The 16200-nt window shown below is 38.7% G+C and overlaps 1 protein-coding gene across 4 annotated transcripts in view; it reads left to right on the top strand.

The window, feature by feature from the left end:
* The window catches only part of LOC117092885 (protein argonaute-3), a 142727-nt gene that overhangs the window by 26829 nt on the left and 99698 nt on the right, over positions 1 to 16200 (top strand). For 3 of the 4 annotated variants that reach the window (XM_033227124.1, XM_033227123.1, XM_033227125.1), the window contains 2 exons: positions 10055 to 10175; positions 14974 to 15182. In XM_033227124.1, the coding sequence (XP_033083015.1) occupies positions 10055 to 10175; positions 14974 to 15182 (330 nt within the window). Of the gene's footprint in view, positions 1 to 10054; positions 10176 to 14973; positions 15183 to 16200 lie in introns of those variants that run through there. The other variant, XM_033227126.1, reaches the window with a different exon arrangement.

Raw genomic sequence — 16200 nt, 5'->3', positions numbered from 1 at the left:
CTGGAGTTCGAGACCAGCCTGGCCAACATGGTGAAATCCTGTTTCTACTAAAAATAAAAAAATTAACCAGGCATGGTGGTACATGTTTGTAATCCCAGCTACCCAGGAGGCTGAGTCAGAAGAATTGCTTGAACCCGAGAGGTAGAGGTTGCAGTGAGTCGAGATCACGCCATTGCACTCCAGTCTAGGTGACAGAGTAAGACTCCGCATCAAAAAAAAAAAAAAAATCCGTTCTACCCAGCACTTTGGGAGGCCGAGGTGAGCAGATGGATCACTTAAACTCAGGAGTTCAAGACCAGCCTGGGCAACATGATGAAACCCCATCTCTACAAGAAATACAAAAATTAGCTGGGCATGGTGGCACACTCCTGTAGTCCCAACTACTCGGGAGGTTGAGACAGGAGGATGGCTTGAGCCCAGGAGGCAGAGGTTGCTGTGAGCTGAGATTGCACCACTGCAGTCCAGCCTGGGCGTCAGAGCCAGACCTTGTCTCAAAAAAAACAAGAAAAAAGAAAAAAGATCTAAAATATAATCCCTCTCTTCTCTATTTTGCATACCTTAAAGTTTATCTTGTTGCTAAGTATTTATTGGCTACCTTCTCTGCTAATAACCACAGAGTTACAAAGGTAAGTTAGAGATTGGAAGGATACAAAGAGAGACTGCCAGCTGTTTTTGTTGTGTTTTGTAAACCTCTGGATGATTTTGACATTTTGTTATACTTTAGCAATCTTCTTTCTGTCTATACTGTAGTGACACAGTCATTTATTGTAGCCATGGATAATGTCAGTCAACTTTTGGGGAAAATATTCTTTCATGTTATCTTCTGTAGACTAGAATAATATTTTTCATTCTGTCTTTTGAGAGCAGAGAATTAAGAGGTACCTAATAAAGTGAGATGGTGGTGGATCTCTGTAAGCTTATAGTAATTACAACTCACAGGAAAATAATTTGCTCTCCTCTTTTTTACATTAAAGTTTCTCCCTCCTACCATTTTTCTGCTGTATAAGTCAGGTGGTAAAATGGGACTTAATGAAATTACTATTAAATTTTACTTTATAGTCTGTGCACCGGAGCATGATGGAGTCAAAAGAGTTGGTATCAGAATGTAGGAAGTAGTGATTGAGGTAAGGGTAGTAGAATAGGCTGTACCCTTTAGAAGATCTAATGTATGCAGGTAGATTTCATTTTTGGAGTCATTACCAGTTATTCTTTTTTTTTTTTTTTTTTTTTTTTTTTTTTTTTTTTTGAGACGGAGTCTCGCTCTGTGGCCCAGGCTGGAGTGCAGTGGCCGGATCTCAGCTCACTGCAAGCTCCGCCTCCCGGGTTTACACCATTCTCCTGCCTCAGCCTCCGGAGTAGCTGGGACTACAGGCGCCCGCCACCTCGCCCGGCTAGTTTTTTGTATTTTTTTGTAGAGACGGGGTTTCACCGTGTTAGCCAGGATGGTCTCGATCTCCTGACCTCGTGATCCGCCCGTCTCAGCCTCCCAAAGTGCTGGGATTACAGGCTTGAGCCACCGCGCCCGGCCTTTACCAGTTATTCTTAAGATTTCTTAAATTCTACCTTGACGTTCTAAAAAACGCACCACAGTGTAATTCTGCGAGTATTCTTTTCTTCTCAGACTAAGGTTATTAGTGAAAGGAAGCCACTAAAGATTCATTAGACGTTCTTATCTGTGTTTACTCAGATTTTGTTTCCCAAATTACTTTCCCAATCATTGTTTTAGAAGTTAAAATATTTTATGTATTTTTATTAGTCTAGTTTTACTACTTATGGTAAGCTAAGAACTGGTTTAACAATATACACTTAAATATTTTGCTAATAGTACTATATTTGAACAAAAGAGTCCACTCCTAACCCTGTTGTTATAATAAAAGACTAATGTCATAAAATATAGAGGAAACCCAGTTATCAGTTTATGTTAATTACCAGAATTACTCATTTTTTGTGTTAATTTACTGTATTTGATGCTAAAACATTGTAGTGTATTCATTTGTTATTTGGAAGACTTCAGTATAATTCTTAAAATATATTTGTGAGATAATTATGCTTAAATTTTAATAGAAAAATATTATACGTTTGCTTTTTTTAATCTCCAAATTATTTTCATTAATATCCTATTTGGTTCCCGAGACTGTTACCTCATTTTTATTGATAAAGAAACTCAAATCAGAGAGGTTAAATAACTTTCTTAACGACTTAGTGACAGAATGGGACTAAAAACTCATGCCTACTTAGTACTTATATTATCATATATTTTAAAGGTTTCTCAGGTTGGTAGTTTCCCAATTCCAAGTTTCATTGTAATACAATAGCACCTTTGCTACTGTAGCTGACTAGATGGCTTAGGACACTAGATAAATTACTATTTTAAAGAGTTTTTTTCTCTAGTTCTACATGCCTACCTGTTAAAGATTCTAATAAACTACGCTTTTCCATAATATCCTTTAAGATAAGAAATGAGAATTTGCTCTCCCTAGGTTTGTCATTTTGTTAGCTTGCACACTAAAATATGCTGGATGCGTATATTCCCAGTTAATCAGAAGGCCGAGGCAGGAGGATCACTTGAGCCCAAGAGTTCTAGGTTACAGTGAGCTATGATCACATCACTGCACTCGAGTCTGGGCAACAGAGCAAGACCTGGTCTCAAAAAAAAAAGTTTTTTTTTCGCTAAAAGTCTAAATATATGAATCTGGCCAGGCACGGTGGCTCACACGTGTAATCTCAACACGCTGGGAGGCTGAGACAGGAGGATTGCTTGAACCCAGGAGTTCGAGACCAGCATGGGCAACATAGTGAGACCCCATCTCTTTAAAAAAAAATTATAAACATATGAATTAATTGCATCATATTAGTGAGAGGTTAAAAAAAATAATAACTCGTGGCCCTCATGAAAGATGACTCTCTTTGTAGCATAGATTTTGTCAGTTATGAACTTAAAAAACTGTCGAGTGAAAAAATTGACCAGCATACTATAGAATTCCAATACTTTTTCCTTAAGACTCTGAATTAAATTGTCAAATGTAAGTGTAATTATTCATAAGAGTAATATTTAATGCCATGATACGATTTACCGTGATAAAATTTACAACGTTTCATTATTTGGTATTTTTAAAATTAAATTTTACTATAAGAGGGTATCGCAGATATTTCATTTTAATCTTAAATTTGTATCTTCTCTGACAGTTGGTCATATAGCAGCTCTTTGAACAGTTCTAGCAAAGATGAACTCAGGTACTTTATTTTATTTTATTTTATTTTTTTTTTTTGAGACGGAGTCTCGCTCTGTCGCCCAGGCTGGAGTCCAGTGGCCGGATCTCAGCCCACTGCAAGCTCCGCCTCCCGGGTTCACGCCATTCTCCTGCCTCAGCCTCCCGAGTAGCTGGGACTACAGGCGCCCGCCACCTCGCCCGGCTAGTTTTTTGTGTTTTTTAGTAGAGACAGGTTTTCACCGTGTTAGCCAGGATGGTCTCGATCTCCTGACCTTGTGATCCGCCCACCTCGGCCTCCCAAAGTGCTGGGATTACAGGCTTGAGCCACCGCGCCCGGCCCTCAGGTACTTTATAAGGTAGTGTAGTTTACTTTTGAATAACTGGTGGTTAGAAAATCGTGAAAATTAGGCCGGGCGCGGTGGCTCAAGCCTGTAATCCCAGCACTTTGGGAGGCCGAGACGGGTGGATCACGAGGTCAGGAGATCGAGACCATCCTGGCTAACACGGTGAAACCCCGTCTCTACTAAAAAATACAAAAAAAAAAAAACGAGCCGGGCGAGGTGGCGGGCGCCTGTAGTCCCAGCTACTCCGGAGGCTGAGGCAGGAGAATGGCGTAAACCCGGGGGCGGAGCTTGCAGTGAGCTGAGATCCGGCCACTGCACTCGAGCCTGGGCGACAGAGCGAGACTCCATCTCAAAAAAAAAAAAAAAAAAAAAAAAAAGAAAATCGTGAAAATTAGGCCGGGCGCGGTGGCTCAAGCCTGTAATCCCAGCACTTTGGGAGGCCGAGACGGGTGGATCACGAGGTCAGGAGATCGAGACCATCCTGGCTAACACGGTGAAACCCCGTCTCTACTAAAAAATACAAAAAAAAAAAAACGAGCCGGGCGAGGTGGCGGGCGCCTGTAGTCCCAGCTACTCCGGAGGCTGAGGCAGGAGAATGGCGTAAACCCGGGGGGCGGAGCTTGCAGTGAGCTGAGATCCGGCCACTGCACTCCAGCCTGGGCGACAGAGCGAGACTCCATCTCAAAAAAAAAAAAAAAAAGAAAATCGTGAAAATTTTGCTCCAAAATCTGTCTAATGTTCCAACTATTTTTCCTAGTTCTTTCTACTCAGTTTTTCACATGACAATCTATCAAAATAGCCAAAGACTTATTCTGTAATTTTCTTTTGAGTCTTTCCTATTCCAGACTAAAAATCCTTGGTTTGATTTATTTTTACTCATATTACATGATTTTCTATGAGGATTGCCTCCTTCTCGTTATATTTGAATTTTTAGGGTCTTACATTTTTCACAAATTCAACAGAGTACTCCAAGATGTAAAATGATCTGTTTTAATATATGGTGGGATAGTTACCTGCCTTGTTAAGTGGGTTATCTGAGTACTTAAATATATGCAACCTCAGTTTTTTACTTTTGAGGAAGCCACATCATATTGTTAGCTCATTTGGGCCTCGTAGTCATTTAGAGCCCTTTTCCACAGCAGCAGTGGGTAAGTTGAGATTTTCTAATTTGTTCTTATTACAATTGAAGTGTTCAGACTTAAGTGTTTAGGTATTACAGTTACCCTTATTATATTTCTTCTTCATTTTGTTCATTGTTGCAGTTAGTAGCTTTTAACATACTAACTTATGTTTTTAACATGCTAGTCATGTCCTCCAAGTATAAGTTGTTGGAGGTTTCTTAGCCAACAGGTGTTTATTAATTACTTACTGTATGTAGGGCACTAGATATGCTTCCTTTCTGTATGGTATTGATAGTTTTCTAAGGTAGAAAATTATTCCAGTGTTCAAGTATACTTAGAAAAAGTAGGAAACTTACCCTGCCCCATAATAAACACTCTAGTAATAGTGAAAACATATGGTACTGGCCAGGCGTGGTGGCTCACGCCTGTAATCCCAGCACTTTGGGAGGCCGAGGCGGGTGGATCACGAGGTCAGGAGATTGAGACCATCCTGGCTAACACGGTGAAACCCCATCTCTACTAAAAATACAAAAAATTAGCTGGGCGTGGTAGCAGGTGCCTGTAGTCCCAGCTACTCGGGGGGCTGAGGCAGGAGAATGGCATGAACCCAGGAGGCGGAGCTGCAGTGATACGAGATCGCGCCACTGCACTCCAGCCTGGGTGACAGAGTGAGACTCCGTCTCAAAAAAAAAAGAAGAAAACATATGGTACTGGCATAAGAACAGACAAACAGAACACTGGGACAGTATAGAGAACTCAGATTGATTTATATATGAGAAGTGAATGAGATAAAAATGCCATTACAAATTGATTAGTTAAGTATACTTGATTTAGTAGGTGGCATGAAGAAACCTGCTCACTAGATGGAGTTAAATAAAATTGGGTCCTTGCTGTTTATGAAGAAGAACCAAAATAATGTAGACAAAACTATAAAGTTAATAAAACATGATTTATCTTTGTGACTTAGTGTTAGGGAAGTATTTCTTAATACCTCAGAAGCTTGAAGTCATAAGGGAAATTTAATTTGATGAAGTTCTCAAATTCATTAGTAATAAGGGAAGTCTAAATTAAAACATTCTTTTAGTTTATACCGATTAGGCTAACAAAAATTAGAAAGCAAAGCTAGATAATGCTACATACTGGCTGGACACGGGGAAATAGGAGCCTCAAGGAGTGCCGATTAGTGTAGTCAGTCTTGAGAACAATTTGACAGTTCATCATTTTCTTGATTAGATTCACTTTGACCTAACAGTCTGTTTCTGGGTCTATAAGCAGAGAGTAATTCTCACATGGGTTCGTAAGGGGACATGTAAGGAGATAATTCATTTCAACATTGTTTTTGATGACTGGCAATTAAAGATACTGTGAATCTGCAATGCTGCGGGAGTGGATAGACAACATGTGGAGTACTTTGCATCAATCAGAAACAATGAACCAAGTCACTGAAATTGTGTACAACCAGTTTTTTACAGATAAATCTTTTAAAAATAATAAAAATAGATATACTATAATAAATATACCACAGCAAGCAACATCAATAGGTTTTAAAACATCTAATGCAGAGGGTAAAAGTAGGAAAACATAGAAATAGAAGAATGTTTGTCAAACAAATTAGAATAACTTCCTGGGAAGGGGAATGGGGATAGGATATAGATGGAAAGAAATGAATCAGTTAGAAGAGAGGTATTAATACAGATGATGATACACACTGTGAACTGAGGAGTATGATTAAATATTTTGTACCTGGCCGGGCGCGGTGGCTCAAGCCTGTAATCCCAGCACTTTGGGAGGCCGAGACGGGCGGATCACGAGGTCAGGAGATCGAGACCATCCTGGCTAACACTGTGAAACCCCGTCTCTACTCTAAAAAATACAAAAAACTAGCCGGGTGAGGTGGCGGGCGCCTGTAGTTCCAGCTACTCGTGAGGCTGAGGCAGGAGAATGGCGTAAACCCAGGAGGCGGAGCTTGCAGTGAGCTGAGATCCGGCCACTGCACTCCAGCCCGGGTGACAGAGCGAGACTCCGTCTCAAAAAAAAAAAAAAAATTTTGTACCTGAGGAATAAAAGTGGGACTTGGGAACTTATTTAACAATGAATGTAAATTGGGTTGGAGTTTAAAAAAAAAGACTAAGAACATAAAAAAGAAACTTAAAATAATCTAGGTACGAGGACATGAGGCTTTTCTTTAGGACTGTGGAAATTGGGAATGGAAAGTAAAGAACTGGTATAAGAAATACTGCAAAGACGTGGTGTCAACAACCAGTTGGGTGAAGAGATGAGCCAAGTTTTGAATCTGGGTAACTGGGAAGATGGAGATACTATTAATTAAAGAGGAGTAGCAAACAGAAGATAACCACGTTTAACTCTGACGAGATGTGTTGAATTCAGCCTAAGATACATTCCATTGGAAGTTCCAGCATTTCATTGAGGTAGGTTATTCACTGTTAGAGCATTTATTGAGGATATACTATGTGTTAGGCATCAAAGCAGGATATATATGTATTTTTTTTGCCAAAATTGTAGCAAAAAATTGTATATGTGTATGTATATATCCTGCTTTGATATGTAAGTATACATTTATGTATGAACATATGTATATATATTTAACTTATTTTAAGTTCAGAGGTATATGTACAGGTTTGTTATATAGGTAAATTTGTGTCACAGGGGTTTATTGTCACCCAGGTATTAAGCCTAGTACCCGTTAGTTATTTTTCCTGATACGCTCCCTACTCCCACTCTCCACCCTCTGGTAGACCCCAGTGTCTATAGTTCTCCTCTGTGGGTCCATATGTTCTCATCATTTAGCTCCCACTTATTAAGTGAGAGCATGCGGTATTTGGGTTTCTGTTCCTGCGATAATTTGCTAAGGATAACGGCCTCTAGCTCCATACATGTTCTGCAGAGTACATTATCTTATTCTTTTTTGTGACTGCATAGTATTCCTTGGTGTATATGTACCACATTTTCTTAATCCAGTGTACCATTGATGGGCATTTATGTTGATTCCATGTCTTTGCTATTCTGAATAGTGCTGCAGTGAACATACACATGCATATGTCTTTATGATAGAAAAATTTATATTTCTTTGGGTATATACCTAGTAACGGGATTGCTGAGTTAAATGGTAGTTCTGTTTTTACATCTTTGAGGAATTGCCACATTGCTTTCCACAATGGTTGAACTAATTTACACTCTCACCAACAGTGTGTATACATTCCATTTTCTCCACAACCTTGCCAACGTCTCTTATTTTTTGACTTCTTAATAGTAGCCATTCTCACTGGCATGAGATTGTATCTCATTGTGGTTTTGATTTGTATTTCTCTAATGATCAGTAATGTTGAGCATTTTTTCATATGCTTGTTGGCTGCATGTATGTCTTCTTTTGAAGTGTCTGTTCATGTCCTTTGCCCTCTTCTTGATGGTTTTTTTTTCTTGTAAATCTGTTTAAATTAAAGCAGGATATTTTTTATTCCTAACATGTTTTGGCCCTACTATTTCAGTCTCCTCCATTTTGATCCTTAGAGTGATTTGGTTGGGTTTCCCAGAATTGGTAAGGTTGAAATTATACCAGGTTACTGTTGTGTAAAAAAAAAAACAATGACAAAATGGTTAAAACATCCCAAAAAATTAGATCTGTAAAATTTCACGTAAGAAACCAGCACCTTAGGAGGCTAAGGCGGGCGGATCACCAGGTCAGGAGTTCAAGACCAGCCTGGCCAATATGGTGAAACCCCGTCTCTACTAAAAGTACAAAAATTAGCTGGACATGATGGCGCGCGCCTGTAATCCCAGCTATTTGGGCGGCTGAGGCAGGAGAATTGCTTGAACCCGGGAGGCGGAGGTTGCAGTGAGCCGAGATCGCACCACTGCATTCCATCCTGGGTGACAGAGCAAGACACTGTCTCAAAAAAAAAAAAAAAGGAAAGGAAAGAAAAGAAAAGAAAGAAACCAGATTTAGTAATCATGGCCACAAAGGAAAACTTAAAATGGCAGAAAATCATTGAAATTTGCTTTGAACTAAAAAATGAATAGGTGAATCAAGTATTTGTTGTAAAATTTACTCTAGAAGAGACTTGATACTGTTTTCAGTAGTTCCAGTAAAACAAAATTGAAAAGGGTGGAAAAAAATAGAAACTTTGTGCCATGTAGAAAATCACTCTGGGTATCAAGTCAGCTTGATGTTTTTGTTGTTCCAGAAAATGCTGGGTTCCTGCCCCACTTAACTGAGTTAGATTTGAATTTTTTTTTTTTTTTGAGACAGAGTTTCGCTCTTGTTGCCCAGGCAGGAGTTCAATGGCGTGATCTCGGCTCACAACAACCTCCACCTCCTGGGTTCAAGCGATTCTCCTGCCTCAGCCTTCCAAGTAGCTGGGACTGCAGGCATGCACCACTGTGCCTGGCTAATTTTGAATTTTTGGTAGAGACAGGGTTTCTCCGTGTTGGTCAGGCTGGTCTCAAACTCCCAACCTCAGATGATCCACCCGCCTTGGCCTCCTAAAGTCCTGGGATTGCAGGCATGAACCACTGTGCCTGGCCTTGAATCTTTTAAATTAGTTTTACGTTATATCAGTACTATGTGAGTACATTCTCATTGTAATATATTTAGATTTTATAAACAAAATAAAGCAACCCTGTGATCCTGTCCCTTCCCTCTCTAGAGGTAACCACCATTTGGAATATATCCTTTCAGGTATCTTTACTCTGCTTTTACAAATGTGTGTACAAAAAATAAATGTTGATTTGTGAAAATTTGGTATTCCTTATATAGTCTGTAAGCTTTAAATATATAAGTCTTGAATATCTTTCTATGTCAGTTACATTGGATCAAATGTTTGCTGGGTAAAAATGGAGGTTTTATGATATCTTTACTAGCTAGGTACTATAAGGATGGGAGAAGAAAGGAATACAGGTATGTTTGCTGCTCTCAAGAGGCTCACAGAAGAATTGAAATATATTATCATTATAATAGAGAAAGTGTTCTAATAGAGATATGTACTAGGTGCTTTTTTAGTACAGAGGAAAGAATATCTACTCTTGGAGAAAGAAGTGAATATGTTAGGGAGTGCTTAGAGATGGTGAAAGAGATTTTGAATCAGTTTCTAAGAATATTTTGCAGGTCAAATGTGCCCTGGAATTAAGTAATATGCTCGCTTCATTCATTCTTCTCTGTCTAGTGAAATGTATGCCATCTTTTGGCAATAATCAATCTTTTTGGTGTCTTAAGCCAGGGTTCTAAAAGCAAAATCTTTATCATATTTGAGTGTCTTTTAGAATTTTGACAGCCTTAAACAGTGGCAGCAATTACTTCTGTTAATATTTTTGTATTTCATCTTGCAGAGGATTATGTGAATGTATTGTTTCCCTTCTTTAGGGAGGTGGTTGACTCAATGGTTCAGCATTTTAAAGTAACTATATTTGGAGACCGTAGACCAGTTTATGATGGAAAAAGAAGTCTTTACACCGCCAATCCACTTCCTGTGGCAACTACAGGGGTAAGATATGCATTCCTGTGTTGGAAAGGTATATTTTTGAAGTGTCTCATTTTACACGCATTTATTACCATTTTTATTACAATCCATATGTATGTGAGTATTTATCACTGATTGTTTTTAACTTTTTGTTTTGAAATAATGTCAAACTTACAGAAAAGTTGCAGGAATCATGCAGAGAACTCTCATACACCCTTTACCTAGATTCACTGAGGTTCTAAACATTTCCACATTTGTTTTATTTTTTTTCTTTCTCTCTTGTACATATATACTTATTTTTTCCTGAACCATTCACAAGTAGATTGCATATACCATGCCCCATTAATATTTATTTTATTTTATTTATTTATTTTGAGACAGGGTCTCGCTTTGTCATCTAGGTTGGAGTGCAGTGGTGTGATTTCGGCTCACTGCAACCTTCTCCTCCCAGATTCAAGCGATTCTTGTGCCTCAGCCTCCTGAGTAGCTGGGATTACAGACACGTGATACTGCTCCTGGCTAATTTTTTGTATTTCTAGTAGAGACGAGGTTTGCCATGTTGGCCATACTGGTCTCAAACTTGACCTCAAGTAATCCACCCAGCTCAGCCTCCCAAAGTTCTGGGATTTTGGGAACGCCACCATGTTTGGCCAGTATTTAATACTTGAATGTATATTCCTAAGAACAATGATAAAAACCCTTGTACAGTTATCAGGTTCATTAAATTTAACATTGATATGATACTTTTATTTAAGCAACAATACAAATTCCGGTTTTACCAATTTTTCCAATGATGCCCTTTAGTATTTTTTCCCCCTCTGTTACAGAATCCAATCCAAGATGATGATACAAATACCATGTCTTTCTTTCCCCAGCCTTTTTTTTTCTTTCATGACAGTAACATTGTTGAAGATTATAGGCAAGTTATTTTGTAGAATGTTCCCCAGTCTGGGTTTGTCTGATACTTCCCCTTGATTACATTCTGGTTATGCATTATTGGCAGGAATATTATATAACCATTTTTCCTTATCAGTGCGTCATATCAGGAAGCACACAGTATGTATTTGTTCCATTATTGGTAATTATTGGTGATGTTAACTTTGGTCAGTTGATTAAATTGGTGTCTGCCAGTTTTCTCCTATTGGGGTATTCTTTTTCTCCTTGTAGTTAATAAGCATCTTGTAGGGAGATTTTTTTTGTAATTGTGATAAAACATATGTAACATAAAATTTACTGTCTTAACCATTTTAAGGTACATTTCAGTGGTATTAAGCACATTTACATTGTTGTATAATTGTTATCACCATCCATCCCCAGAATTGTCTTTATCTTACAAAACTGAAACTCCATATCCATTAAACAGTATCCGTTGCTCCCTCCCCTCAGCCTTGGCAACCACCATAGTACTTTCTGTCTCTGAATTTGACTATTCTGGGTTCCTCATGTAAGTGAAATCATAGATTGTCTTTTTATGACTGGCTTATTTCACAGTTTATCCACATTTTTGCATGTATTAGAATCTCCTTTTCAAGGCTGAATAATATTCCAGTGTATATATATAACACATTTGGTTTATCCTTTCATGCATCAGTGGACCCCTTTTGGCTACTGCAAATAATCCTGCTGTGAACATAGATGTAAAAATGTTGAACTCTGCTTTCAGTTCTTTAGATATATACCCAGAAGTAAATTGCCAGGTCATGTGATAATTATTAATTTTTTGAGAATCTGCTATATTGTTTTCCAGAATGGCTGCATCATTTTACATTCCCACCAACAGTGAACAAGAGTTCCAAACTCTCACTTCCATGCCAACACTTGTTTTCTGTTTTTTGTTTTGTTTTGTTTTCTAATAGTAGCCATCCTAATGGGCGTGAGATGATATCTCATTGTGGTTTTGATTTGCATGTCCCCCAACAATTAGTGATGTTGAGTATAACTTTGTAGGCTTATTGGCCATTTGTATATCTTCTTTGGAGAAATGTGTAGTCAAGTCCTTTGCCCGTTTTTTGAACTGAGTTGTTTTTTGGAGTTTTGGGTAGTGAGTTGTAGGAGTTCTTTATTTTTAGATTTTTTATTTTTTTTAGCTAAAGTGATGAATACCATTGTAGGAGTTCTTTATATACATTCTGGATATTAACTTCTGTATTCTGGATATTAACTATTTATATTCTGGACATTAACTTCTTGTCAGATACATAATTTGCAAACCTTTTCTTACATTTCACAGGTTGCCTTTTCACTCTGTTGATTGTATCTGTTGATACACAGAAGTTTTTAATTTTGAATGGGAAATACTTTTAAGGATCCTGTTGTTCATTAGATTTTGATTATTCTTGCTTGGCAATTGATTATTCTCGCTTGAAAGGATTATTACTATGTAGAAGTGATGATTTTCTAATTCTGTCATTCTCCATATATTCATTAATCTGCTGTAAGGGAGAATTATTTTTTTTTTTACTCTGTTTATTGATTTCACTGCCCAGATTGTCCCAGATTTGGCCGGTGGGAACTCTTTTAAGCTGACTCCTGTGTCCTTTTGAAATGACGCTTTTTGGGGAATACAGTCCTGCATCACCTAAAACAATGAGGATATGCTCTGAGAAATGTGTCCTTGGGCAATTTTGTCATTGTGCTATCATCACAGCATATACTTACACAAACCTAAGTGGTATAGCTTTCTACATACCTACACCATATAATATGGCTCATTGTCGCTATAAACCTATATAGGATGTTACTATGCTGAATACTGTAGGCACTTGTAAGACAATGGTAAATATTTGTGTATCTAAACGTATCTAAATATAGAAAAGGTGCAGTAAAAATACATTGTAAAAGATTGTTTAAATGGTACACCTGTATAAGGCAGCTTCATTATAATCTAATGGGACCACTGTGTATGTGTGGTCCATTGTTGACCAAAAATCGTTATGTGGTGCATGACCCTACTTCATTACTTTCTGGCACAAGATGTTCCTGGTTTATTTTATGTTTTCTCTGCTGCAGTCCTGCAGCTAACCATTTCTCTGAGGATCTCTGGTTTCTTTTAGTTGGCAAACGCAATTTTGAAATGAAAATCTGGGTATTGGTATGTTCACTGCTGCTGGGGTATATGTGCTTCTAAGCCCTTTCAATGGATAGAGGTAGGAAATATATAAAAAGTAGATAAATAAATAAAACAGACAACAAAAACATATTACACTTTATATGGTAAATCTAACACACACATATATATATAGGAACTCATGAGTTCACACTTGATTCTTCCAATTCCAGTCTGTACTCCATGGGATTTTTCCTTTCCTCACTCCATTCCATATTTGTATCTTTCTTCTTTAGATTCCTGGCTCTTCAAATCCTCACCACTCCTTCTCATTTGCTCAGTCCTACAGTACATATAAAATAGTTTGTGAATTACTGTACTCAGACCACTACAGAACAGAAACCTGCTAATGAATTCAAGGCTTTATTTTGTATGCAATTCTTCTAAATCCACCCTTTCTCTACCCCTGGAATGAAGACTGTCGGCAGTGTACATACTGTGTTCAAGAGTTACTTGAATTAGTGCTTCCTTTTTCTTTTCTTTCAATGTGGTAATGTTATTTATTTGAAATTTATTTGGGTTCATTTGATTCTGTTTATGATAGTCTGTTTTAATTTTTTCCCTCCATTTTTATTTATTTATTTATTTAGACAGGGTCTCGCTCTGTAACCCAGGCTGGAGTTCATTGGCACACTCACGGCTCACTGCAGCCTCAACGTCTCAGGCTCAAATGATCCTACTACCTCAGCCTCCCAAGCAGCTGGTGTACACCACCACACCTGGCTAATTTAATTTTTTGTAGAGACTAGGTCTTGCTCTGTTGCCTAGGTTGGTTTAAAATTCCCTGGCTCAAGCAGTCCTCCTGCCTTAGCATCCCAAGGTGCTGGGATTACAGGAGTAAATTTTTTTGTTTGTTTGTTTGTTTGAGACGGAGTCTCACTCTGTTGCCCAGGCTGGAGTGCAGTGATGCAATCTTGGCTCACCACACCCTCTGCCTCCTGAGTTCAAATAGTTCTTGTGCCTCAGCCTCCCAAGTAGCTGGGATTACAGACGTGCCACCACGCCCGGCTAATTCTGTATTTTTAGTAGAGGCGGGCTTTCACCATGTTGGCCAAGCTGGTCTCGAACTCCTGACCTCAAGTGATCCGCCTGCCTCGGCCTCCCAAAGTGCTGGGATTACGTGCGTGAGCCACTGCGCCTGGCCTTTTTTTTTTTTTTTTTAATATGTAGAATTTTAATATGCTTCCAAATGTCAAAATTATACCAAAACGTGTACTCAGAATTGTCCTGTCCTTATTTTTCCAGTCCATTCCCTCCCATCCTTTGAAAGTAACTAGTTTCTTTGTTTCTGGTTCACACTTCCTATGTTTCTTTTTGCAGAAGTAAGCAGACATGTGAATATTTTCCTCCTTACTCACACAAAAGTTGTTATAGTATTTGTAATCTTTTGTACTTTGCTTTTTTCACTTAATAGTATAGCTTGGAAATTTATTCCATGGCAGTTTCAAGAGGTTTTTCTCATTCTTTTTTCATAGCTGCATAAATGTTAGAGCATTTAGGGTAGTTTCCAGTATTTTGCAATGACACATAATGCTGGCGTGAGTAACTGTGTTATTTAAATTTTATCGACAAAAAAATAAAATAAATGGTATATTTTAGTCTATTGACTTTTTTATTTTTGCCATGTTTTCTCTTAGATATTTTTATAAGTTAAATCTAAAATAATTGTATTTATCATTTTCAGCATTTACCAGTTGACTCTTTTCCCATCAACAGGTAGATTTAGACGTTACTTTACCTGGGGAAGGTGGAAAAGATCGACCTTTTAAGGTGTCAATCAAATTTGTCTCTCGGGTGAGTTGGCATCTACTGCATGAAGTACTGACAGGACGGACCTTGCCTGAGCCACTGGAATTAGACAAGCCAATCAGCACTAACCCTGTCCATGCCGTTGATGTGGTGCTACGACATCTGCCCTCCATGAAGTGGGTGCTTCTGCTTTTTTTCTCTTTAAACTCCCAAGAATGAATTGTGCAGGCTTCTCTTGGTTAAACCTTTATTTGCAGTATATTTTGATTGTTCAACTGAAATGTTGAACAAGAATAGCATCAATACAAATTCATTGACAGGAGTACGTTACAGAAAATTATCTGGCTTTTGCAAGTAACTGTACATCATTAGCTTAGCTAATCTCATGAATAATTTTATAGAAAAAATCTCACCCTTTCTCTTAGGATCTAAAAGTCTTAACAGGTCTATTTTCAGATGTATTTCTTTAGTTATATTATCTTGCTTTAAAAGTAATTTCACTGTTTATACAACAATATCAAATTGTGTTGAATTGCTTTTCTTAATAATCCTAGGGGCCGGGCGCGGTGGCTCAAGCCTGTAATCCCAGCACTTTGGGAGGCCGAGACGGGCGGATCACGAGGTCAGGAGATCGAGACCATCCTGGCTAACACGGTGAAACCCCGTCTCTACTAAAAAATACAAAAAAATTAGCCGGGCGAGGTGGCGGGCGCCTGTAGTCCCAGCTACTCGGGAGGCTGAGGCAGGAGAATGGCGTGAACCCGGGAGGCGGAGCTTGCAGTGAGCTGAGATCCGGCCACTGCACTCCAGCCTGGGCGGCAGAGCCAGACTCCGTCTCAAAAAAAAAATAATCCTAGGACCTCACATGTGTAGGGTGTGCTCCTGTGTGTGACCGCATGTATACCCATGTATTTTTTATTGTTTCGTTGGGTTTTTTTTGAGACATGGTCTCACACTGGCGCCCAGGCTTTAGTACAGTGGCACAATCATGGCTCACTGCAGCCTCAACCTCCCAGGCCTAAGCAATCCTCCTACCTCAGCCTTCTGAGTAGCTGGGACCACAGGCATGCACCATCACACCTGGCTAATTTAAAATTTTTTTTTTTTTTTTTCTTGTAGAGATGGAATCTCCCTATGTTGCCCAGGCTGGTTTCAAACTCCTGGACTCAAGTGATCCTCTCACCTTAACCTCCC

This window comes from Trachypithecus francoisi, unplaced genomic scaffold (genome assembly GCF_009764315.1).
Source record: "Trachypithecus francoisi isolate TF-2019V2 unplaced genomic scaffold, Tfra_2.0 Lachesis_group12, whole genome shotgun sequence".
NCBI lineage: Eukaryota > Metazoa > Chordata > Mammalia > Primates > Cercopithecidae > Trachypithecus > Trachypithecus francoisi.
This window is presented reverse-complemented; position numbering and strand designations above follow the sequence as displayed.